Raw genomic sequence first — 27,027 nt, forward strand, 5'->3', positions numbered from 1 at the left:
GTATATCGGTAACCGTTCTACCAATTTGTACCAAACTCGGTATGGTTATTGTACTTGCCACGTGTAAGCAAAACGTTGAAAATTATTGAAATCGGACTAAAATAACGGCCGATTCTCATATAACGGTATAATTTAAGAAATGCTTTAAACTTCAATATTTCGAAATTGAAGGACGCTAATTTACAGGGATGAAAAAGTAGGTACAATTGTACCTTTTTCCGACTTTTGATGACTTAAAGGTACATTAGGTACAGTCAGTAGATTTTAGGTACAATTATTATTATTGACCCATATTCGCTTTTTGATTTCTGGAAATATATTTAAAATGCTTTCGAAGTTACTTACGGCAATTTGATTATTTTCTCTAGACTTGTTGCACCTTTTAAAAGGAATCGGATAAATTGGCAGACTTTTCGTGTTGTTGCTGGATAAAGAAGTATACTTCGCAAAGTGTGTTTTTGCCTTTTTCGCCAATATTTTTCAGTAGTCAAAATTAGACAAAAACAACGTTTCTCCGACTCCCATTAGACTATAGTCAATAGATATAGGCTCAGTTAAAAAAAAACCTAATCATGTTTAAAGTACATCCNTTTAAAAGGAATCGGATAAATTGGCAGACTTTTCGTGTTGTTGCTGGATAAAGAAGTATACTTCGCAAAGTGTGTTTTTGCCTTTTTCGCCAATATTTTTCAGTAGTCAAAATTAGACAAAAACAACGTTTCTCCGACTCCCATTAGACTATAGTCAATAGATATAGGCTCAGTTAAAAAAAAACCTAATCATGTTTAAAGTACATCCATCCTGTTTTAAATAAAATTTATAAAAAAAAACTACAAATGAATGATGTAACTTTTTTTAGGTACAATCTGTCTCATTTAGGTACATTTATTTTATGATTTTAGGTACAATCTGAAATTTCCATTTTTCATCCCTGCTAATTTACCCAAAATTGATACACCTCGGCTTACCAACTGGCGGAAGGTTTCGGAAGGGTGAAAAAACATATATTTAATACTTGCGCCGGGTATTTAATGTTCGGCTCCGCCCGAACTTAGACTTTCTTACTTGTTTCCAATTTAGTGAGGTAGTTTCTATAATTTCTTTATCCCCGTGCTAGTAGTATAAAGTTAGTGACACTGCGCTTTATAACCACAGAAAACACGACTATTGTCGCATGTGTAAACGAAAAGAGAGTGTGGGTCGTTCATGTAACAGAGTGCATAGACTTATAAGATTATCTGCTTGATAAAGTTATCGGTTTAGATGAATACCACTACTATTTCTTGCTGTAATCACAAAAATGTGATATCGTTGGAAAGTCAATGAATCAAGCCATTATAAAAACATTACAAGGCAAAACCATTGAGAGGCTGTCTGACGTTTTCAAGTTATATAATTTTGAAATTAAAAATTCAAACTCACACACAAATTCTCATTTTCTCTCATTTCATATCAAAGAGCAGATAAGAATGGGTGTTGCAGAATTTTACTCCAAATTTTGAGGAATGTTAAAAAAAAACTATGTAAGCTCATTTCTGTCAGTTTAATTTGTACTTATGTATGTATCAAAATGAAAATAAATTTACTTATGTATATAAAAAATTATTACATTTTCATTTTGTAATTACCTGTATGGGTTTATTCGACGATATGTCCACCATTTGGTCCTCAATGCGTATGTAACCACTGTTGATTAAACCTAGGGGTTGAGCAAAAAAAAAAATCTATAGATTAGATGCATGTTCGCACATGCATATGCATGCATGTATGTATGTATGTACATTAGACTGCATCACCAAAAAAAGTTGTGGGATTACAAAATCTATTACATTTTAAGACTTGTTCCGAAATATTTCGGAACATTATTAAGATCAACGTGAGCTGTATTAATTTGAAAATACCTCCAAATATGGAGTTTTTTTTATCAATAAAAATAGTTTCTTAAAAGGTTTTTTGAAAAAACTCCGCTCAGATGACAAAGCAGTCTAAGCTTATAAAATTTGCATAAAAATAAAAAAAAAAATTTTCAACGGAATCATAATAATAAGATTTTTGTTGCGGTTTTTTAAATTTTTTTAAAGATTGGTTTAAGAAAAACTTGAATAACTGGGCCAAAACAATGCCGATATAGACTTCTGAGGTATCAGTAGATAGGCATTTTCTCACCTCTTTTATTTCTTTACAAATTAACTCATTCACGTCTCAATAATAATTATTTTTTCTCAAGACATCTTAATTCATCTTGGAATGATGCTCGTTCATATTAGATACCATTTATTTGCAAAAAATAAAAATAGCGAGAAAATACATTTCGAAATCGGTAAAGTTTTGGCACAGTTATTCAAGTTTTTCTTAAGCCAATCTTTGAAAAAAGTTTAAAAACAGCTTCAAAAATCTCATCGTTATGATTCCGTAAAAAAATTTTATGAAATATTTTTATGCAAACTTTTTAAGCTTCGACTTTTTTTTCATGTGAATGGATTTTAAAAAAAATACTTAAAAAAACTAAATTTTCAATTCGGTCCAGCAGAAATCTTAATATTTTCCGAAATATTTTGGCGAAAGTCTTAAAACGTAATATTTACGGTAAAAAAGTACATTTTTTTTGTGGTGTGGTGCAGTCTAATGTACATATGTATGAATGCAGGTATATAAATACTTTAAAAATGTGTGCAAAAAAATAATAGCCTGCAATAATAAAAATGTGTATGTATGTATTAATCTAATTCAGTATATTCAACATTTGCATTTTCTTTCTATATTTCCACTAAATTTTTTTGGGGGTGTCTAGGATTTTCCAGTTACTTTTGGGATAATTTTTTGGTATTTTTGGAATTTTCAGGGATGCTTTGGGAGTTATTTGTTTTTCGGGAGTAATCCAAATTTAATTTTTTTTATTTTCGGCATTTGTTACTTATTTTACTACTTTTATACTTTTTTTAATTTAAACCTTTACATTTGATTATAAACAGAAATAACTAGTAATTTTACGTTTTTCGATATTTGAGAGTTTTTGATATTTTTGAGAGCTTTTTGAGATTTCCTACGAGGATTTTCCAGGGATTGCTTAAGAGATTTCAAGATTTCCGTTGTTTTTTATACTAGTTATTCGGGAGTTTTTTCAAGAAATTGTTTGTGGTCTTTCTCGGACTTGCTGACATTTTAATGTATTTCTAAAATTTTCGATACTTTTTCGTTGCGTTTTCCATTAATGACTATGTTAGAGGCCAACGTCTGCCAAGTCTACCGGTTACACCGTGCGGCAGTAAATTTTACACACAAAAAAAACTAAGTATAAAAAAGTGAGTATATTGATTCTTTCGTGTGTTTGGAAACTTTTGTCGCACGGTGTTATATTAGAAAAACCTAAGTGATCGGTAAATTTCAGCATTTGTTAAAGGACTTTTCGATATTTTTTACGGCTTTTGGAATTTGACAATTTTCCGGCCGTACTGCGCTAATTCGTTTCTTATGGGATTTTTTTTTCAATTTTTTCGGAATTATTAAGGAATTCATAGGGAATTTCTTTATTTTTCAATTTTCAGTTTATTTTTGATACGCCTGCATTTGCATTCAATGTCATTTGTGATACTCTTATGGCCGTTTTCACCAACTCTGGTTAATACTCATCCCCAGTTAAACATCGTTGCCGACGTTACCGACACAGTGTTATATGCATGGAGTCAGTAACGTCGATAACGATGTTTCACCGGAGATTTGTGTTAACCAGACATTGAGAAACTGGTCCTTAAAGTTTTTGTCGCTTCGTTGGGGATTATGAAATTGCACTCACTTAAATTTTAATCTTTACTCATATATTAGAAGATTGGCTGGCTAACTTGGATTTTTCCATTGCTATATAAAAATGTATATACCTATGTACATATGTATGTATGAACGTTTTCTCGTAAAGTATTTACCGCAAAGCTTTGTTACTAATTGCAAACTATTGTCGTGAGTGCACTTTAGTTCCACTTCAAGTAGCGGATTAGAAGAATTTTTATCCTGCGGTGCATAAATATTCTCTAATAGCGCTCCGAGTTATGCTACATTTTCTACACAATAAGTGACATCTATGTATATGTATGTACATATGTATGTTTGTAGGAGTATTTCTGCAGAATTTTATCAAAAATTTCCGCTGCTCTAAACATTAAAGTCATCAGGTAGCAATGTGCTCACAACACGCAATGTTTCTGGCGAACCTGTATGGCTAAAGGCCTGATTTTGGCAACTTAACTTAACTTAATGGAACGTAGAACTGAAGGATTCATAAAAAAAAATATTTGGTTTTTTTCCAAATGCACCTAAAAGTGTGGATCTGTACCGAATTTTCTTTAAAATTACAGAAGGCCCGCAAATCTGACAATTGTTTCTAATTTCCCCATCACTGATATGAAGTCGTTACAAATTTTGTACACATCTGCTAAATATTTTTGAAAATTTATAGCGAAACATATTTTGTCGCTCAAATGAATTTTATTACATGCAGATTTCCGACTTTCCTTCTCCTCTAAGCAAAACCACCTTATTGCATGCATACTATGCATTTTTTTTAGAAAAATATGCAGCAAGTTCATGCATGCATACATACATATGTATATATGGGTCAATCCATGTCACTTCGACCAATGTTTGGAATTGACCATTTTTGATTTAGATGACTTTTGGTCAAACATGTAACAAAGTAACATAACATGTAACGAAGTTCTGCTAAAGAAAAAAAATTATATTTTTTTTTGAAAGTAATGTATAATTGTAAATTTCCGGTATTTTGCAAGAATATTTTTTGAATATCTCAAACACTAATATAGTTACAACAATTGTTCTCGTCTTGTTTTAAAGGTTAGCCCTTAATTAATATAAAAAAAATCGAAAAATGAAAAAACTGCAGAATCGTAGAAACAAAAACTAAGAACAATTCTTAGCTAATTTTGTTTATACAAAACCTCTGACTGATCTTAAAGGATCCCTAAATTTTCAAGGTATTTTTTTAAAGATATCCATTTTTGAACTCTGAAAAAACTTCTTTTTGCAAACTCTAGATAAAGTTATTCAAACAATTTTTGTTTAAAGCAAACTTTTTTTTTTAATACATAGCTTGCAAAATGTGGAATATTTTAAAATTTTGAGCTTTCGCAGAACGTCGTTCTGGTCAAAATTTATCCAAATCAAAAATGGGCGATTCCAATCATTTCTCGATTTGGGAAGGATTGACCCATATATGCATGTATATGTATATAATTATGAACATACATATGTATGTATATATGAATGTATGTGTTATAAGCACTGTAAAATAAATGTGTGTAGGTGTTCCACCTACATTTTATTTAGTCGTGGTTGAGAACATATTCACAAACCAGGCAGTAAAAGTACCAGTTCATTAACTGAGAATCTATACATGTACAATCTATACATATGTATATGGATTTTTTATCAAATTAAAGCGCTTGGTCTGTAGAGGTGCAAACTGGTTTTACTTTTGCGAAAAGAGCTGCCACCTGTTGAACTATTAAACTAAAAATATTTAATAATCAATGCCATCATTTCCGCGCCGTTCGTTCGATCTTCCGAAATGAGGTGTCAAATTAAAAGTCTTAGTTTTACTTTTTCGAAAAAAGTTGCTACATTAAAAAAAAATGCGTTTGAAAAGCTTTGTTTCTTAGCTTAACTATAGAAAAGTTGCCACCTGTTTAAAAAATCATATTAGGTAAGAGAAATATGTGTCGGCATATGGGTGCCAAACGAAATGGGTTTCAGAAAGTAGTAGTTTGAAAATATTTTGAAGAGGGTTGCCACGTGCTTGAAATGTCGAATTTAGTTTACTTATACACAAGTTACACATATGAAATAGCAAAATATGGATGTCAAACGAAGAAGTGTTGGGAAACCATTAGGTTGAACGCTAAGAATATTTCTGAGGTGGTGGAAGAGGGTTGCCACCAGTTTAAAAAGTTAAATTCAAATTATTTAATAAGCTAAATGAGTATCAATAGAAGGGGGTTAGAAAATTTTTTATTTCATAACAGTATTTAGCGGGGATGCCATATGTTTGTAAAATCATATTCCACTTAATTCATCAGTTAATTAAAATATGTGTCGCAAAGTCCGGCGAAGAAGAGTTAACAAGGACCAAGCTTGAAAATACTTTTGAAGAGGGCTGCCAACTGTTTGAAAGGTCTAACTCAATTAACTAATACAAAAAGTATATGAAATATAAAAATACCGTAGTCAAACTAAAAAATGTTAAGAAATCTTTAGTCTGAACATTTGGAATGTATGAAGAGAGTTGCCAAGTGTTTAAAAAATTACATTAAAATTATTCTATAAGTTGGATGAATTATTAAAAGATGGGTATGAATCGAAATGGGTTTGAAAAGGCTTTATTCCTGACCTTTATTTAGCAGGGTTGCCATTTGTTCACAATGTCAGACGAAAGAGATTTAAGAAGATTTTAGTTTGAGAATATTTTTCAAAAAGAAATTTCAAAGCTGAAAGGTCAAATTAAAGACCTTAGCCTCTAAATGTGTGATAAAGTTCTATTTTCTTTTTAAGTTAAGAACTCTTTTCATCGGTATAGAGTGATTTGAAATTTAATGAAATTAAGAACGTGCACTATGCGAGACTGCTCTTCACTGGCAGTCGGACCCCTTATAGCTCTAACTAACATTTGGATTATTTTTTAAGTTTTTTAAATTCAATTTTGGGCGTTTTATAGACATGCGGGTTCACTAGTTTAGTGTAATTTGAAAATTAAGCCCAAAGAGAACTAAATACCATTAAAATTGAATGAATCTCAAAAAATAGTTTCTGTTTTAAAATAATAAAATTTCAAAAAAAAAAAAAATTCCACTAGAAAAGGAAAAAATTCGTTCCAAAATAAATCATCTTACCACTCTGTCGGAAAAATCAACCAACACCAACATACAAAAAAAAATCTTCTTTCTGCGGATTTCAACCTCGGTCCTGCAGAATGATCTACAACAACACCAATAATACCCACTAGGACTTTGCTCTGTCCAGCATTGCGACTGCTCGAGCGGAGCGAGCAAAATGACGTATGTAGGTACTTATAACATTTGGAAAAAAGATGGTAGACAAACTAGTTGAGTTGAAAAGCTAATTGGTAGTATCCTAGTTCACAACTAGTGGCTTTCCCTGCAGGGTGTATGCAGTTATTTACATACATATGTGTGCGACGACACATTGTATCAGCACTCCAGTCACTCTTAAATGTTCTCGAGTGGCTGACAGGTGAGCCTTTGTCGCGTGTTTAACTACATATGTATATCAAAGTGTATAAGGATTTGCATATATGTAGTATGTATGTATATATGGTACCCACACAAGACTGGTGGAGCTTTGGTCGGATTTTGTGCCGTGACTAGGCCATATTGTTTTCTATTTAATAGCATGCAAACTTTTTATAAACGACGGTTTTTTTTTTTCATAACAAAGTAATATATATTTGGCGCTCTTATTTCCCATAAGTTTGTGATAGAGCTTCCCCTCGAATGTGGATGCGTCTTGAGGTTATAACAAAAATGGAGGGACCCACATATTTCGTATCTACAGTACAGATATTTAAGAGATCGTAGGAAAACCTAAAATTTTTTCAATAGGATGAAATAAACGGTTTATATACTTAATAGTTAAAAGCCGGCCTACTGTCATTAAATTTTTAAAATTATTTGAAGTTAATTATAAACATAAATTACTAGCATGGTTTTCAAACAAAAGTAGGTTAATGAGGAAAGCAGCCACTTCACTCGGAAGTTCGTACACATATGTATATTTACATACATATGTATGTACATAAGCATTTGCAAACTGTTAAATTATACACAGGCAAGCACTTAGCGGCAACAAGGACGCGAGCAACAGCCGGAAAATTGTGCCTGTCGGATGCACTTGACGCGCGCACTGAAGGTGTTGGTGTCAGTGAGCAGGCAAATATAAGTACATACATACGTACTAAATTAAAATGCATCAGAACTGGAAGTCAGCTGGAATATGCGAATAAGCGCAAAAATATATGGAATGATTTTAGACTTTGATTAATTTAAAAAAAAAGTTGGCTTTTAATTATTTGAACGCGTAGCTAAAGCAGTCAAAAAGAAAGTGAGTGAGTGACGCATGTATACGGTGACCATTCGTCCTTTATTTTGAAGGAAAGTCATTTATTTTAACCCTCTGTCTTTTGTATTTTTTCTTTTCAAAATAAAGTACGCCGTAAAAAATAAAAACGTGCCTTATAAAATCTAATGAAAACCTTCGACAGAGTGTTTCTTCGTATAGGCTATACATAACGAATTATTGCTTATACCGATGGGGGGAATTTATATAATTGTAGTAGGATTTATAACGCTATACAAATAGCGATTACGCGGCTGAAAAACAACAAGGCTGCTGGAGCTGACAGCCTGCCAGCTGAGCTATTCAAGTACGGTGGCGAGGAGTTGGTAAGGTGCAGGCATCAACTCCTATGCAGAATATGGTCAGTTGAACCCATGCCCGACGACTGGAATTTAAGTGTTCTCTGTCCAATCCACAAGAAAAGCAAGCCCGCCCTACCAGCCAACTATCGCGGGATCAGCCTTCTAAGCATAGGTTACAAGAACTTATCTAGTGTTATGTGAAAGACTGAACTTGCGTTCACTTGGCGTCAGTAGGCACAAAAGAGAAATTACTGGTGAGCTATTTTGGACTCGGCCAAAATCGCTTAGGCGGTTACAGCGCTACTAAAGAAGAAGATAAGAGGAATTATAACAAACGCTCCTGCTCTAATAGATTTCAATGTGGCATGCATTTCGGCAGTAAAGGATGGCGGAGTCATTAAAAAGGAGTTGGTTTGATTTTTCGCAATCGGTTACAATCCGGTTACAGCGCCATTCAAACAGAAAATTTGTACAATTAAATAATAAAATTAACAGGTAAATATTTGATATAAATTCTGTGATGTGATAAGCTGCTAGTATCATCGACGTTCGGAGTGGGCGTAAAACTGTAGGTCCCTCCCCTTTGTGTGACAACATCAAGGCGCACACCACAAATTGACGGAGAAGCTCGGTCAAACGCCTAATAAAAGTATAAGCTGCAAAATATTATAATTTTATTATTAGATACTAAATATTTTCACGTTTTAGTTAATAACATTATTATTATTATGTTGCTCTCGTATTCACCTCAGGTCACCCAAGGGATTTCAGAAAATTAATTGCCTTTTTGTTGAAATATTACAGATACATTTGTTTGCTAATGCATATCCCCCAAAGTGCTGAGCTAATTTTGTTATTAGTTTTCCAAATTTTTATCAACTAATTAATTACACTGAGAAAATTATACAGGTAAGATGCGCGTATTCAAAAAAAAAAAAAATAGTAAAACAAATATTTTCGAAATAATTTTACTTCATACAAAATAAAAAATGCAGAATGCCAAATTGTCAGCCACTATATAAAAAGGAAGCCCTCTTAAAATAAAAAAAAAATAAAATTTTCCATAAAAAAAACACTTTAGAATCTCTTTAAATTTTCAATTGTCAAACGCTCATTTTATAAAGCGGTTTTAGAATGTGCGTATTAAAAATTGATAAATGTATAAACTTTAGATGATGAATTGAAAATGGTTATTTTAAAAACTGAAATAAATATTGTAGATGCGATACCTGGGTCAAAACGTTTTTAAAAATTAAACGTGCCATACAAAATTGAAAACGTAAATTTCTCTGTGTACACAATAAAATGCTACCGCAATCTAATGGACTATTCCGTTATATGCATACATATATTTAATTCCCACTCTATGCACACCTACGGCCGAGACTGTCAATTTCCAGGTTTGTTGTGGTGGCCAAATAATTGTAAATATGTACGTGTATATGCAAAACCGCAGTATTTGTTGAAAAATAACTTTTCCCGCGTGTGTGCACCCATATATGTAGTACATTTCACAGTGACACGATTTTAATCTAAAAACATTGAAATATGTCTCAAAAGCTTAGTTACACTTTGCGTGCCTTTTCAATCTGCTATCAATTATTCAAAACAAGTACTGTAATTACACTCCAGTGAACAGACTTAATGAGCTTTACAAAAAAAAAAAAACATTAACGACAAACCAAATAAAATACATGTTTCAATCATTATGAGGGGCTTAAACGGTTACCATAGTTTACCAGACCACACTTCTAACTAGTTCATAAAATGCAATGATTCTACTCGTACCTAGTTTAATAACTCACATCCCGTTGCACTTCCAACCCAGTGCAGCTTTGCAGTGCCGGTTGCTTTAGCTGCGCACCAGCTTGCTCTTGACCTACATCGTTGTATATACATAAATATGTATGTAGCTATATACGAGTATAAACTTATAAACCTACATTCACAATAATAAATTCCTTGTAGGTGTGCGTGACAAGGACGTACTCAAATTTGTTGCTGCAATGACAAATAAATATGTTTTTTGGCAAAGCAAAGGTATTTATAAACAGGAAAGCACTAACAACAACAAATCATTTGCTGAAGTTGTCGAAAAGCACCGGCTTAGAATAGTTGTTGTTGCATAACATGTAGTTGTTGCTTTTGCAATTGCGTTTTTCATTGACCTTGTCCCTAGCAGCACATGGCTCACATCAAGGGCTTTGAGTGGCAAGGATTGTGTGTTTATGTGTGTGTGTGTGTGTGTGTGTGTACGCGTGGGTAGCGTTTTTATGTGAAAGTGTGGTTGCAAGTGGCGCGCTTCCGTATAAAAGATAATTTACGTTGCCTAATTATGTGCTATTCTAAAATTTTTTAGAGACTTCAGAATGTGTTTCAATGTTTTTTTTTCATTTCTTACGCTTTATTCTTAAAATATGCCGTTTTATTGAAGTGTGAATACTTGGAAGATGTAGTTTAAATATCACTACGTATGTATGTAATAGTAGGCCAGTTGATGCTACTTAAGCAGGAGATAAATTTGTATATCCTTCCGGTTGGCGCATTTCAATATGGCTTTAGAAAAAACCTTTTTGGAAAACAACTTCCGGCACTTCTCTGTAAATAACTTCAGAACTTCCGTAATCGTAATTAAGTTGAGGGATATAAATATAAGACAGAATGAGAGTAATTTAACAAGTTAAGGAAAAATGTGTTTAGAAATGAATATCACAAGGTAGGGTATTTAAAACAATGCACAAGTTTGGTACTAGGAACTGTTTGGGCACATGTGCCGACTCCTAAGCGCGATTTGGCCTTGCGAATACACAACCGAAGATTGGAATCTTAGTCAGGGAGTAGGATTGCCAGACCTAAAATGCCGAAAGGGATACAGATACGAGCAAATTGGGGGACTTGGGGTACAACTGAGAAAGAAAAAGGGGTATTTTTCGGGGCACAAATAAACCTGAATGTATTCACCAAAAAAATTGTTTATTCGCTTAACAAAACAAAGTTACACTGGCGATCAAAACTGAGTGCGTAGTGATTTTATTTTAAATACTTACAATGTTTTTCAAGCTAATTTTTTTGTAATTTTTTATGAAACAAATTTTAATGCTGTAATCAAAATAATAAAATTAATTGAAATTTTTAAACTTAATACAAACTCTAGAAAAATGAAACAAATTTCCATACAAATCTTGCACTAACATAGCTCATGAAATTTTAGTAAAATAAGCGCAAGTTTTACGCGACTAAAAATCACGTAGATTTTTGATACTTTTTTGCTGATGGATTTTAAATGGTTTTAATTAAAGCATGAAAACAATTTTTTTTTTAATTAACTTGAAAAACACTCATTTCATAAGTGTTATTTATTGAAGGAAAAATAAAACTCAGCAAGTAAGTATTATTTTACGAGCAAACATAGAACTCATGAAATAATTCGTAAATTTGATGAAAAAGATAAAAATCAAAATATAATGATTAAATGTTGATTTTTTCGATATCGCTTATAGTTGCTACGGTCCCTGTTTTGAACTTTCAAAAATCTTTTGCGAAATTTTTTAGTTCTAACCAAAATTGATGCAAATCAAAAATGGTCGATTCCAACCATTTTGGTCGATTTGACATCGACTGGCTTACATGTAAATAAAAATTCTACAAACAAATAATTTCGATCGTCACCTGGTAATTCAATTTTTGGCGAGAATATCCCCGTAACTTCCTATTTAGTTTATTTCTGCCGAGAAGGACANTCAAGTAAGTATTATTTTACGAGCAAACTTAGAATTCATGAAATAATTCTCAAATTTGATGAAAAAGATAAAAATCAAAATATAAGGATTAAATGTTGATTTTTTCGATGTCGCTTATAACCGCTATGGTCCCTGTTTTGAAATTTCGAAAATCTTTTTCGAAATTTTTTAGTTCTGATAAAAATTCATGCAAATCAAAAATGGTATTTTCCAACCATACTGGTCGATTTGACATCGACTGGCTTACATGTAAATAAAAATTCTACTAACAAATAATTTCGATCGTCACCTGGTAATTCCATTTTTGGCGAGAATATCCCCGTAACTTCCTATTTAGTTTATTTCTGCCGAGAAGGACAAAATGGAACTAAGGTAAAACTATAGCTTATACTCATTTTAGTTGTACCAATTGCACAAGAAATAAATTTCCTCAAAATCGCTCAAGCAGTTCGATAAATACTTAGTAAAAAATTACAAACTCACACGCACACCGAAATTGTATATACCTACATATATACTCGTATAAAGTGCAGTGTGCATAGCTTTGGTGGTCGATCAGTAGACTTTGCTTATCAAACAGCTTAGTGGACAGCATTTTCAAAGTAATTAACAAGCTCTTAAACATTAATTAAATGCCAGCTTAGCAAAACATGCACACAAAATTGCATTAAATCGTCGACAAGTTTATCGCAAACGAAATGCTTTACTGACTATGCAATGAATGTACTCAGGACGAGAATTATTGGCGCTGTAGGTGGTAAAAGCGCAGGGTGTAGAAAATAAATTTTTTATAACAGTGCTTTTGCCTCTATGTACATACATACATACATTATTTTGTAAAATTTCCCTACAATTGATTTTTTTATTCTAAAATCCCGCTTACCTTGCATCAACACAATATATTGACCAACACATTTACTACTGCTGCTGATGATGCCGCTCATACTGCCACCGCTGCCACTACTCCCACCGCCGCCCATCAGACCGCCCGAGGCATGACTGAGTCCAGTACGCAGCAGAGTCTTTGTGGTTTGTGTACGCAACTCGACTGTAAGTGGCTCCTCATCGGTGGCCGGCCGTGCCAATGGCCAAATGAAAGACTGTAAAGTGAAAGAAAAATTCATAAATAAAAAAATAATGAAATATTCTAAAGAATATCTGCAAATAAATACATATACGAAATTCAGTATTTATGCTTGAATGAAGCTTTTGTGTGCTTGAGGGTATTAACGAAGCTAAAGGTACTCGTATTATATAAAAAAAAGGACTTGCATTTTGTTTCTTACTTTGATTGGGTACAAATGCATTCAAGTGATAATAATGGTTACAGTTCAGCTTTTCTACGTTTAATACCAGGGCGTGCTGCGGGGAATACAGTGTGTGTTTAGATATCTGCCCACTTTTTTTTTGTTTTTTTGTAAAATTCTGGACCCCTCAGACACAGGACGCACCTAAAAGCTCCCAACGCAGATTTATTAAACAGCTCCACAAAAACAAACGATTTCAATCACTGATATTAATTCTGACTGCAATTTAATAGATTTTCTTCTACTGTCAAGGCATATTTTTTCAGTGTAGTTCTGAATGTTCAAAAGTGTTTTCACTCAACCAAAATTTTCAATCAATATGATTGCGCAGGTTTATGTTGCATTCACTTTGTGATTTTTCCCTACACTGAGGGAAAATACGCGTAGGAAAAATTAATGTTTTTTATTTGATTATAATTTAAAAATGTTTGCATTTAAATACAGAAAAAATAGTAAAATCAACGTATTTAAATCAAGGGAAAAGTGTTCAAAAGAAGTGCACGTATAATGGAAATATTAATTTCAAATACGCCCGTACCGCGGTGTCAACACATACATACACACATACATTGTACATTTTTATCTGCATAAATGCACTAATCGCTTGATGCGATTTTGATTCAAACTCAACATTTGAAAACACATTGACAAGTATGGCTGTAGCTGACTGTGCAAGGATGCTTGACACAATTGGTTGCTGCTGCCAAGAGGGTCCGGGTTCAATTCCCATCAGATGGAACATAAAATTTGGGATTTTTTTATTTACGAAGAAGCATTTGTGAAGTGCACAACGACACATATTAAAATGTATATACTCAAATTTATTACGAGTTGGGTTGGTGCTCTTTCATATGCGTATTTTTTAAATTTAGCACGGTTTTTTTTTATTCTAAAATTTTTTCCCTCAGTGTAGCATTCAATAACACCCTACACATTTTGTATTTAAAATGTTTATAGGCGGGATGTTTTCGGTTGGGATGTGGTTGCGAAAATAAATACATATATGTTAGTTACACCGACATGACTCTGGCTTGACTCTGAATGACTCAATTGTTTGTAGTCGAAAGGCGTGTCAACACATACACAAGTGACTCGCGAGACAGTCGCACCGTGTATGCTGCCTATTAACCAATCTCAAAAGTATAAGAAAACGTGTCACCCTCGGAAACAAATTTATTGTCGGCAATATCGCCATCGTATCGATTTCTTATTACCAGTCGCTCTAAAACGTCCGCCGAAGGCAACTCGCCGGGGCGAGTCGTTTTCTTATTACCTGAATGAATCGTTTTCTAATCGCCTTATTATTGCTTCAGGCGATAGTTGGAATAATTTTATTGTTGCCATTGACGATTGTTGCTTATTTCTCATGTTTTGCATGGTGGGATTTAGTCTTGTCACATCTACATACACCGAAAATATCAACAAAAAAATTAAATAACTCAACATTCACTCAGTTTAAGTGACCCATCCACCTAGATGTGTGCGTAACATTATAGCCACACAAATACACTTGATCTCACTGCAAGGAAGCAATTCAATTTCGTTTACAATTTCTATCACAAGAAAAAAAAATCAATCGAAGCTATTGATGTATTATTAAATTAACTCAGTATGTGCTGCCTGTTATTTTTGTATTTTTTTGCACAACCTGCGGATGTACAAACGTGCACACAAGTGACATTGAAACTGAGTGTATTGATGGAAACCGGAAACAAAATTTGACTTCAATGAAAATTTATAAAGAAGATTCAATAACAAACTCTTGCACGTGTGCTAATGCCAAGGATGTGAAACTATAAAGCGGAGGAGAAAGAAAATTATCTGGCTATTTCACATCTTCTGGAATTAAAGAAATGGGTGATGCTATTTTTAAATACACTTTATCTATGTATGTATATGGATTATTTAGGTAAATGTTGATTATGTTTTGTTGTTAGGTCACTCATTTTAAAAAGATTTTAAGCCAATGAGCCTTTCATCGTTTATCTTAAAGGCACTAGAGGGAATAATTTTCTTACATATAATATATATATGTATAAGGGAAAGTAGTTATATCCTCATAACGAATAAATCACAGCATGCATACCGAAAGCACACATCGATTGACAGCGCTATCCATGAGGAGGTCAGTACCGTTGAAAACTCACTGGAAGGGCTGAATATGGTTTTTCATTTAAATGCAGCCTTAGTTAGATTAAGGGGGCTTAAAATTGTGGAACTAGGCCAAATATTCGCACGTAACTATCTTGAGTAAATTTGAAGGGAATGGCTTAGCTCCCGTTTCGAGATTCTGAAACGATTTCCAGCTAGAGAAGAATCGGATTCTGGCCTATCGATGAAGGTATTACCATAATCAACGATGGCTCAAAGATGAAAAAGAAGCTCAAGCAGGAAATCTTCTCTACAAATATACCCGCTAAGGAACGCGTGGGAAGAGGTAGTCTCTGGAGCAAATGGTCGGGGAGTGTTTCCACAGATATGTCGAAGGTTGGCGGCAGAATTGAATGAGATGGCTTCTGTGAGGAACTACTCTTAGATATCAAATTTAGCTTACCGGATTTCTGTAGCGTATTCCAATCAGAGGTAGCTTTTAATAACGAAGCAGCCGACCAGTTGCGCAGTTGTGTAATACCGTTTAGAGAGGTAAAAATCTATGCAAACTGACGACTAAGCAGCGATCAGAGTTCTGGGGTAGGGTCAGAATTGGTCTGAGATTACCTGCAGTGAAATTCTGACAATCGCTATGCTTAATTTTTGTGGTAAAAATTCTCTAAATGAAAAAGCAGTGGTTTCTAAAATTATACAACATGAGCAAGATATGCAATGTGCAATCAGCTAAATCTGGCAGTATGGGGGGCATGTAACTAGTTGTTGCGTGTTGCTATGGGCGCTTGTTATTCTTTTGGAAATTGTTGGCGATCAAAACTAGCCATAGCAAATGTTGTAATCCGGCTGCTGATTTCTCTCTCTCTCTCTCTCTCTCTCTCTCTATTGCAACAGACTGATTTGTGGGTCCCGGGGCACATGGAAATTGCAGGAAAGCGCTGGGGCGAAGAACTATCAGCAATGAAAGGAAGTTACTTGGGGTACCTATGAAAACCTGCGGACTTCTTGTGAACAACTGGGTTTTTAGTTGGTGCAGCGAACGCTGAACAGTGTAGGAAAATTTCCCAGCTCATTAAGCCACAACTCTCGGTTTGGTGCGGGTTCTGACTCATGGAAACTAAGCGCTGCTTTTTCGAAGCTCAGATTTAAACGGATAAGATCCAAGGTAGTAAAGAATTGATCGAAAATGACGCGCATCACTAACATAACTAAGCCATGTAAACGTCACTCTCTGCAGGGTTCTTGGAAATAGCAATATCGAAGGGAACGTAATAGCCGATGAGATGGCTAGACACGGTCGAAAATGCGGATCAGCGAGACGGATAACTCGCAACTGGGAAAAAGTTACGAGTACACCACAGCAGTAAAAAAGGTCTTCATAGCCAAAGTTTACCTAACAAGAAACGAACTGAAACCTAAACGAAATTTTTAGGGGAGGAAGAGTTGTCTTCCACCTTACCGTCGAATTTCAAGTGCTAATTTCTAACCTAACCCAAACAAATTTTTACAAATTAACATCTTAAAGTCTTTAGACACCAAAGTCTAATGTCCTTAAATTATGTTTTTCGGATTTAATTTTTTCCGCTTAGTTGCTGAATTTGTGAGAAATTCTAAATAAAAAACTTACGAACTTCAATTCCTTGGAAATATTGTACACCGTCTTACTCTGCGCTGTGTTCCTCCTACCGTAAGCTTAACCTCACTCAACAAGCCAGTGTATTGCTGGGGGAAACCGTTATTCACTGGCCGCTGCTACACGCAAACAACAGAAAAAAGCGAAAAATAATAACACATCTTCCCGAAGGTCTTCATTGATTTGACCGCTAGCCTCTGGCTTTTCTTTGATTTATTTCGGACTTTCGTTTTTGGTACTTTTGGCATTGTTTAATTTTTTTACTGTTTAACTTGGAAAACATTTCTCGGAATTTGATTGTATGTAGTTCGTGGAGAAATACATATGTACAAACATTTTCTTCTGAAATTTGTGGTCATTGTGTGTATTTGTGAAAGAACATAAATTACATGGCACTTCTTGGCAGAAAATTGCAAAATATTTATGTTCAAGTAAATAAAAATGTTTCGAATATTGAATTGTGGTACTTATATGGAGTTACTTAATAGAAAATTTATTGAGGACAAATTGTGGGCTGTGGTAGTATTCAAGTTTATAATTTTCAAATATGGTTACAAAAGCATAAAACTATACAAATTAAATTTTCATTGTACATAATTGAATATTGTTATATTTTTGCAGATAAATAATGCATTCAAGTACTATGATTAGTGTGCAGATGGCGAATGAATTAGATATATAATGCTTTTACTCACCTGATTAACATCAATAACGTTGCAATCAGCATTTAATTCTGATGTTATATGGGCAACACCTGAAAAATGGAAATACGAAAAGATATTTGATAAATCAAGTAAAAGTTGTAATTTTATAAAAACTAAGCCAGTAAATGCTTGATCCTCTTGCGAACTTAATCTTGCCTGAGAATAAAAATATCGACCTATACTAAACCACGAAAGCGACTTTTTCCTAAGGGTATGGGAAAGTTAATTTGGAACTTTAAATAAAATTGCCCATGCTTTAAAAAATATTTATTATTATTTAGGCAAATAATTTCGAAAACTGATCTTATTCTTTTAAACATTTCGAAGAGTCAACGAAGCTGAGCAGTTGATTAACTTTGCTGCTGCGTTAAATATAAAAATAAAAAATATTTGGCGCTTACACATTTGCTAGTGCTTGGCCGAGCTTCTCCTCCGAGTTTTGGTGTGCGTCTTGAAGTTGTCACTCAAAAAGGAGGGACCTAAGGTTTTACGCCACCACTGAACGACAAATGATTTTAATGGGAAGTTTTTTTTTCATGGCAGATATACACTCGGAGGTTTGCCATTGGCCGCTCCTGGAATTTTGTTTCTGTCGCTCGGACGAGGGATGGAACCTCGGACAGTATGTCGTGCGGAACAAACTAGGTGCACAAAATTCATTCCCGGATTTCCAGAAAAGCGTTATTTATTAACCGACTTCCAAAAAAGGAGGAGGTTATTAATATAAAGGATACATATCCAAAAAGTACTGACTCAAAAAGTTTTTGTATATCCTACATTCTGCTGTGGCGTGCGGCAGTGTTCAGGAGTCATTTTATAATCTTACTGAAACTCAAAAGTATTGTAGTTGATTTTCTTTACTCTTTGAAAAGCTTCCAATTGTGGAAGTGAGTAATTTTTGTAAACTTTTAATAAAATATTATATATTTAGTGGTCTCCCTTACATCTACTCTACTAAAAAATACTGTGAATTATTTCTGATACCATGAAAATAGGTTTCGTCCGCATTTAGGTCATTGAAAAATTTAATTCCCAAAAATATAAGGCAACAAAAGTCACTTTCAGCCGTTCGCATGTCACCTTGTAAGAATGTGGCATACAAGTAGGCTCTTAATTAACAATATTTCCCTCCTACTTAGCGCAGGGGCTCTTGCGATTTACTCAAGTCGCAATGGGAAAACCCGAGCTTAGCTGTTCTGAAAGCACTTCTATAATCTCGCTGTCTATGCGCTTTATTTGGGTATATTTTGGGTTAATCCTCAGTGCCGAGTCAAAAGATATTTTCGACGGCGTATGCGTAGGCACAAATTAGACCAATGTTGTTGCATTTAGCGCTGATGAGGCTTGAGGCAAGCCGTTCACTGATGGGAGTGCACCTGGAGACGAAGTGTCCTAATCTGCGCCCGTCCACAAAACCCCCACACCAAAATTATATGCTATCTCCTGGCAGCTACAAAAAGCGTCGTATACTGCTTACTTTTTACAGTTCATCGCATTTCCTTTACTGCTGAGACGTAAGTCAGGCATATGCCTCCATTCATAAGATATTACAGTTCTTTTTTTTTTTAATTGTACACAGCTATTTCACACTATCTTAAGCAGATGTTGCGAAATCATTTTAATTGTAAAATTACTATTTAGTGCAGAACACATTCTTGACGTAGTAGCAAACTCAGTAATCTCAAAACTTCTAAAGTGAAATGATAATCTTTCCACTCCAAATAACTCCCTGCTCGCAGATAATAAACCTCAGCCAAGCTACTCACATACATAAGTGTTTCTGCGCACAAATTGCAAAGTGGCACAATTATCACACCCATTTACCGTAATCTACTCAAAACAGTTTATTGTACGTAGTAAATTGAGCCAATTCTCATGCGATCCCCATTTTGGAATCTTTAACAGATTGCGGAATTTCATTAAAACTATATCCCCATTGACATGACACTGCAAATAAGTTAAGAATTTTATTATAGCAGCCGCAATACAAATGTTTACATTCAATTTTACGTTTCCCGTATTTTGCGTGGCTCAAAACGCACTGCGCTACTTGCACATGTATGTATATTGCACGGAGAGCAGTGAAGGTAAATAAAAAGTGAAAAAAAAAAATGTAAAAAGCGCACTACGTATCTACAAAGCGCCAGCAGCCCCTTTACTTTGCTGCATGACACACTCAGCAAGTAGGGGATAGAAAATGCAGGAATATTTAAAATTCATTTGAAAGCTGAAGGAAGAAAATCCATACAAAAAATATATTCTCGTTTTTACTTTGCTTTACTTATGTTTGTGTATATGCTTATGCAGTCCCACGATGTCGCTGCTGATACTCCCTCAGCATAGTTGCAATTTTCCCACGCATCCATAGCCAGAGCCTTTTTGTTGTTGGCTTTCACATTTTTAACTGTTTTTAGTTAAGCACGCGACAGCTGCAGTAGCTGTAATGCCAATAGCGCGAAGTGCTGCAGTGAATGAGTATGACAACAACAGCAAAATAAAAAAAACGCCTTTGCCTTTTTTTACAGGCAACTGATGTGCATATAAGCCAGGTAAGATCAAACTTGAATAGCGCTTCAATGCTTGCAGCTGAGCATAAATACATAAATACATAGTACATATGCGCAAATTTTGAGTACGCCTATGACATGGCCTGAATGCTATTACCAATTCAAAAAGACGTTGCATGTCACTTGTCAAAACGCTTATATCTGACAGTTCAATTTAAGTGCAGCTTAGTGCAAAATGTCGCATGGCATTTGCGTTTAAAAAATTTAAAAGTACGTCCCCTTTTCGGAAACGCATCAATGGAAAGCGACAGCCTCTTTTATTTCTAAACTATACTTGCTGGAAATCTCCGCAAACACATTCAAATGCCGAATTGGAACTTAAGTAGTTGCGCAACTTAGGCATTTCTATTAATTACAGTTTAGAAATAAATATGCCTGATTTTTTGCATTGATGAATTTCTGAACAAGGGAAAAGTAAAGGCTATATCCGGCTACCCGTGTAAAGATAACCCACTACCCGTATCCTGGGCAAATAGAGCCCGCTATCCGGGTACCCGCTATCCGGGTAAAAATAACTAATTACTCGACCAATATTATTCCTCCCAGTTAGACCCGATTTTAGATGGTCTATTTAAGTAGAGATTGTTGATTGACATAAAAAATTAATTATCAGACCACACATTTGATCTGCACTTAAATGGCCAGTTTTTGTACCAAACAACCAAGATTGATAGATAGGTTGTTGTATCAATCTTTCCAAAGAATAATTCAGTACAAAATGTAAAGAAACAAACAAATGCAACAACAATTTCAAGGAGCAAGCAACAGTGTTGCCACCCAACGAAAGTTAAATGGCATTAAGATAACAATCCAAAATTAAACTTAAGTGCCGTTTAAATATTCATTCGAAATTGGTCCTTAATAACCGAAAACAAGTAACCATTACAAATATGTCTCTAGGTAAATCTCAGTGAAAATTTATTGCTTGAAACAAAATATAAAGCTCAGTGATGGAGATTTTTTCTTGAAATTAAATATAAATCTTAGAGGGCAACCAAAATAAAGCGCGCATTTGTACATATGAAGGGGCTAGAATCATAAGGGTCTAAGTGACATTTATTGAAAATATAGTGTTTATTTGGTGACAAAGTATAATCATTCTTTGAATTAGTTAATTAACCTGCATTCATTTAGGCAAGAATCATTTCAAATACATTTACCCAGAATTTAAAATAAGAAATCAACTTTAACCTTAAATATCTAAAAAAAAAATGTCAGATCAACTTAGATCCTTTTGACTCTAACCCCTTCATATATCTCTACGAGAGAAACCTTTACGTGACTGCGCAATATGATAAGTATCCGAGAAAAACCAATATGATTTTTCGGTTAAGAGTTATTTTCGAGCCCTGCTAAGGACCCATAACATCTCTGGCCGGATCAGATGGAAACTTAAAACATTTACTCGATAAAAAAATATTCTTAAATTATCATTTTATAATGGTGGCTATATCAATAGGAACACGACCTTTCGAGAACTTTTCTATAAATTCTGATTGAAAGGTTTGAAATTTCCATGAAAATTTATTAAAATTTGTCGAATTTTTTAAAATCTTGTAAAAAGTTTGAGATGTGGTCTTTTTTTTGTTAAATTAAATCAAAAATAAATTAAGAAAAACAAATCGTCAGAACTTAAGAAATCGTTTCCCTGTTTATATGACCACTAGGTGTTTTCCATATATATATGTAAATCTATTTGTCTATAGTATAGTATAGTAAAATCGCACTGCTATCCTAAGTAAATATTGGCATAAACGACGAACTGGCCAAACCAGCGACAACTTAGTAGTATTTCAGGAATTTCAGGCATTGCACGCTTTTTCATAATGGATCCTTTATCAGTTTTTATGGAATTTTTTTCACACTATCCGCTTGAGTATGCGAAAAATGTTCACGAAGGCATTTTATACTAACAAATAATTGTATCAGAATGTGAAAGCTGAGGCAAACAAAGAGGTATTGATAAACTTTGATGTGACAATATTGACTAACGTCCGTCCATGAGGTGCACACATACATATGCACATATATACATACATACATATTTCTCCATATACATAACTTTAATAAAATTGGTTACGTGCGAACACGTTGAATTCCATGTGTCTTTTAACATTGGGACGGAGTCTTCATACACGGAAAAATATTTTATTCAGAATTCCTGAAATTATGCTTTCATCTTTATGGAGTTTCCTTTGATAACAAATCTGAATTATGGTGTCTAATTTAATTTTAACCATTTATGCGGTAGCGGTAAACAAAAATATTTTAATACTGCATACACATATGTATGTATGTAGTATTTAGTGATGTTTAGATCCCATATTTTCAGGCGGATGTGTTTGCTATTAGGGAAGCAGTAGATTGCATATAGACAAAATGCTAACGAAAATATGCTTCAACCAGCCCTTCAATGTAGTAATTCCTCAAAGAGTCACTTGCTCAGAGCGTTTGGCAAGTGCACCCGAAGTCTGGTATACCGACAATTTCAAAACTCTATTGAACCAATCAGGCTTGCATAAAAGGGTTATCGTTTTGTGGGTACCGGTACTTGAGAGTTTCGATGGCAACTAAAAAGTCGAAGCTCTCGCAAAACGTGGGACCCAACGGAGCCTCTGTGGTGCGTCACAGCAGAGCTCCTAAGGGAAAAAGGTAGTCGTATTCTAAGAAATTTATTACTTCCTCTGCAGCAATCTCGGTACGACTTCTGAGTTTTAGCCGGGAGGAATAAAATTTTATAAATGGCCTAATAGATCTATGCACATTAGGGTGCATCACTCTCCATACAAAAAATCGTTAGTGTTTTTCCAACGAAAATATAAAACTTATTACACTTTATGGCATCCGCCAAAATATTTCGGAAAAATATGGAGATTTACGTGGGCTGAACCTATTTGAAAATACCTCCAGAAATAGAGTTTTTTTAATAAATAAAACTAGTTTTCTTAAATATTTTTTTTTCTATACCAACGGAATCAAAATAATGAAATTTTTGGAATTTTTTCAAATCGGTTTAGCTCAAGTAAATATTAAAATTTTCCGAAATATTTTTTCGGATGTCTTAAAATATTTATAATAAATTTTATAATGCCAGTGGAAAGCCGCAAACTTTTTCGTGACGCACCCTAATGTGCATACGCCTATACATATGCATATAGTTCGCTTTACTTCCCTGAAGTAAAGAAATCATAACTACTGTTTAATAATTATTAAAAAAAAAACTATTTGGTCGTTTTCACAGAGCATTTAACTTAATAAAGGCATGTGATGGCATTAAAAAATACGCCTTGTTTATACCGACACACAAAGCGCTTTGATCCAGTTCGCTGTGATTCAAAGCGGATGCATAAACCAAATTTCAATATGATCAGAATTTCACAGTGTATTGACTCGAATTTGTTTTCAAATCGGTTTTTAAATATTTTTCACATCGGTTAAAAAAAAGGTATAAACAAATCACTCATTTGACGCGAAGTGAAAATAGGCACTTCACTTCCATTTCGGTCAATCGCATAAATTAACTATTAAAGAAAATTTGTTTGCTTTTGAATACGGTTTCAACGAGTGCACTGTAAAGACACATGTATAAACGCTTGAAGGAAATATGTTTTGAGTCAAATTTGATTTTTTTTTCGATGGCGGTTCTTGGGTACGTATAAAAAAAGTAATAGTTCAAAAAACACTTTAGAAATTGGTTTATTAACTACTAGCCAATGTGTACTATTTATAAAGTGTTTTAATAATTATGTTTTTAGGTAAAACTTATTTTGGTACATTTTGGTATACTTTGTGGTATTCAAAAAAAGAATTAAGTGGCAACCGTGGGTACCATATATGTAAACAAACTCACCAATATGTTCTTAAGGAATGTGACCGACTTAGTTTCGGAAACTGAAGTAATCTACTATCAATTCTGAACAAAAAAGTCTGCGGAAGTATAGCTCTAAAATAGATTTCGAGCCTCCTTATTTTAAATTTTAGTTTTTGGTTCCTAGCCAATTCCTTTTTTATGTATATTTGATTAAATTGAAGTTGGTTAAAAAATCAATAGGTTATGGAATAGCTAATAAAATTAAGTGGCAAAACTTCCTGTTCGCATACTCCTCCTAGACGGCTTGCCCGATATCAAAGAAATTTTCAGGGGTGATTGGGGTCTGTGTGGAGGGTGCACATAAGAAATTTCATGTGTGTATCTTTGCACGTTTTGCAAAAACAAAAAAAAAAAATTAATTCTGTTTGGCTTTACGTGTTTTTTTCGGATTTCTATCATTCCTAGACGGCTAGCCCGATTTCAATGAAATTTTCAGGGGTGATTGGGGTCTGTGTGGAGGGTGCACATAAGAAATTTCATGTGTGTATCTTTGCACGTTTTGTAAAAACAAAAAAAAAAAATTAATTCTGTTTGGCTTTACGTGTTTTTTTTCGGATTTCTATCATTCCTAGACGGCTTGCCCGATTTCAATGAAATTTTCAGGGGTGATTGGGGTCTGTGTGGAGGGTGCACATAAGAAATTTCATGTGTGTATCTTTGCACGTTTTGCAAAAACAAAAAAAAAATTAATTCAGTTTGGCTTTACGTGTTTTTTTCGGATTTCTATCATTCCTAGACGGCTTGCCCGATTTCAATGAAATTTTCAGGGGTGATTGGGGTCTGTGTGGAGGGTGCACATAAAATGAAATTTTCGGAAGTGATTGGGGTCTGTGTGGAGGGTGCACATAAGAGATTTCTATCATTCCTAGACGGCTTGCCCGATTTCAATGAAATTTTCAGGGGTGATTGGGGTCTGTGTGGAGGGTGCACATAAAATGAAATTTTCAGAAGTGATTGGGGTCTGTGTGGAGGGTGCACATAAGAGATTTCTATCATTCCTAGAGGGTTTGCCCGATTTCAATGAAATTTTCAGGGGTGATTGGGGTCTGTGTGGAGGGTGCACATAAAATGAAAATTTCAGAAGTGATTGGGGTCTGTGTGGAGGGTGCACATAAGAAATTGAATGTTTGTATCATTGCACGTTTTGCAATTAATTCTGTTTGGCTTTACGTGTTTTTTTGGATTTTTATTATTGTTTTGCCGCAAGATTGGCAATCCTGCCTTTTACTAATAAATAAACAGAAACAGCTGGCGAATGTTTACAATTATTAAAAAATATTGACAACAATTTAATTTATAATCTTATAACTGGAGTCTACTATCGCACCCTTTCCTCAAACGTGTATTAATTCAATATTCAAATAACTTATATTTATATAATTTGAAAAAATCTCCCTACTATACAAATATGTACAGCAATATTAACTAACTAGCGAATACCCGGCGTGCTTCGCTGCGCCTTAAAAGTAATTTTGTTTTGTTACTCCCTCTCACAACATTTGAAAATATTAGTTAATACTGCTGTACATATTTGTATAGTAGGGAGATTTTTTCAAATTATATAAATATACGTTATTTGAATATTGAATCAATACACGTTTGAGGAAAGGGTGCGATAGTAGACTCCAGTGCTTCATAGATCGATATTTTTTAAATCTAACTTCATAAAGTTCTTTAAAAATATTTTGTAAATGAGGCCATAAGAGCTTAGGGGGAGAGTTACAACACAAAAATACATTTAAGGCGCAGCGAAGCACGCCGGGTAATTGCTAGTAGCTAATAAAATTAAAAATAAGAAGGCTCGAAATCAATTTTTGAGCTATGTCGTTATGAAATTTTTTCCTCAAAATTGCCAGTAGAATACGCCAGTCACCGAAACAAAGTAAAGAAAGAATTTAACCCGCCCTAATAGACATATTTCTCTTTAAAGCACAGCTTCAACTGTGTTAAATTTAACTTAAGAAACTTACCTCGGAATTCGACGCGTGCGATTAAATTAGATTTGGCCTTCGGCAATTGAAATTGCACAATTTTCACAGTTAACGACATGGTTGCTTAGTTTGAGTTATTTGTTGGAAATATAACGAAAGTTTTTGCTAGCGAATTTAATAACAACACAAATATTTCGTAAATTTTATTTTGTGTTCACATCGTTCCTCAAGCACTTATGTACATACATACATAAAGTTTGTAAATTTTTTAATATATTTGCACATTTTATTATCCATTTTTAGTAATTGGTGTTTCTGTTTGCTTTCAGCTTTTAGCTTTTTTTGTTTTTGTTTACTATTTGTAGACCATCACAAGCATTTTTTATGCACATTTCCCTTGTTGTAGTTATTGCTTTTCGTTTAAATTAAAATTGTGCTTTGTTGACATTTAAATTTTTAGTTGAATATTTATGTACATTTTGCAAAGCCACATTGCTGAAGTGAATCGAAGCTTTAACTGTCTGATCTGTAATTGAATATGAAAGAAAATGTTATTAGTTAGATATATGTAAATGTATTTCTAGAAATTTTCTTGGGAATTAGTGGAATAAGCTTTTATATTTGAATTCTTCCACAAGTGAATTTGATAATATCTGTACTAAAGTTGAAAGAGTGTGTAAAAAATAAATCTCATTTCAAAAAAAAAGCTCCGCAAAGTAGATATGTA

The 27,027-nt window shown here is 34.0% G+C and overlaps 1 protein-coding gene across 1 annotated transcript; it reads right to left on the reverse strand.

Moving 5' to 3' along the window:
* Positions 1-1,628: 1,628 nt before the first annotated feature.
* LOC108370298 (uncharacterized) lies at positions 1,629-26,829 on the reverse strand (the record flags this gene model as incomplete). Its single annotated transcript, XM_017625606.1, has 4 exons — positions 26,340-26,829; positions 17,923-17,981; positions 13,065-13,281; positions 1,629-1,699 (listed from the first exon to the last, which is right to left on the reverse strand). Coding segments are annotated over exons 1-4 (426 nt in total), but the record flags the coding sequence as incomplete, so codon positions are not given.
* Positions 26,830-27,027: the final 198 nt, after the last annotated feature.

This window comes from Rhagoletis zephyria, unplaced genomic scaffold, assembly GCF_001687245.7.
Source record: "Rhagoletis zephyria isolate East Lansing unplaced genomic scaffold, Rhagoletis_zephyria_1.1 Rzeph_scaffold_04134, whole genome shotgun sequence".
Taxonomy (NCBI): Eukaryota; Metazoa; Arthropoda; class Insecta; order Diptera; family Tephritidae; genus Rhagoletis; species Rhagoletis zephyria.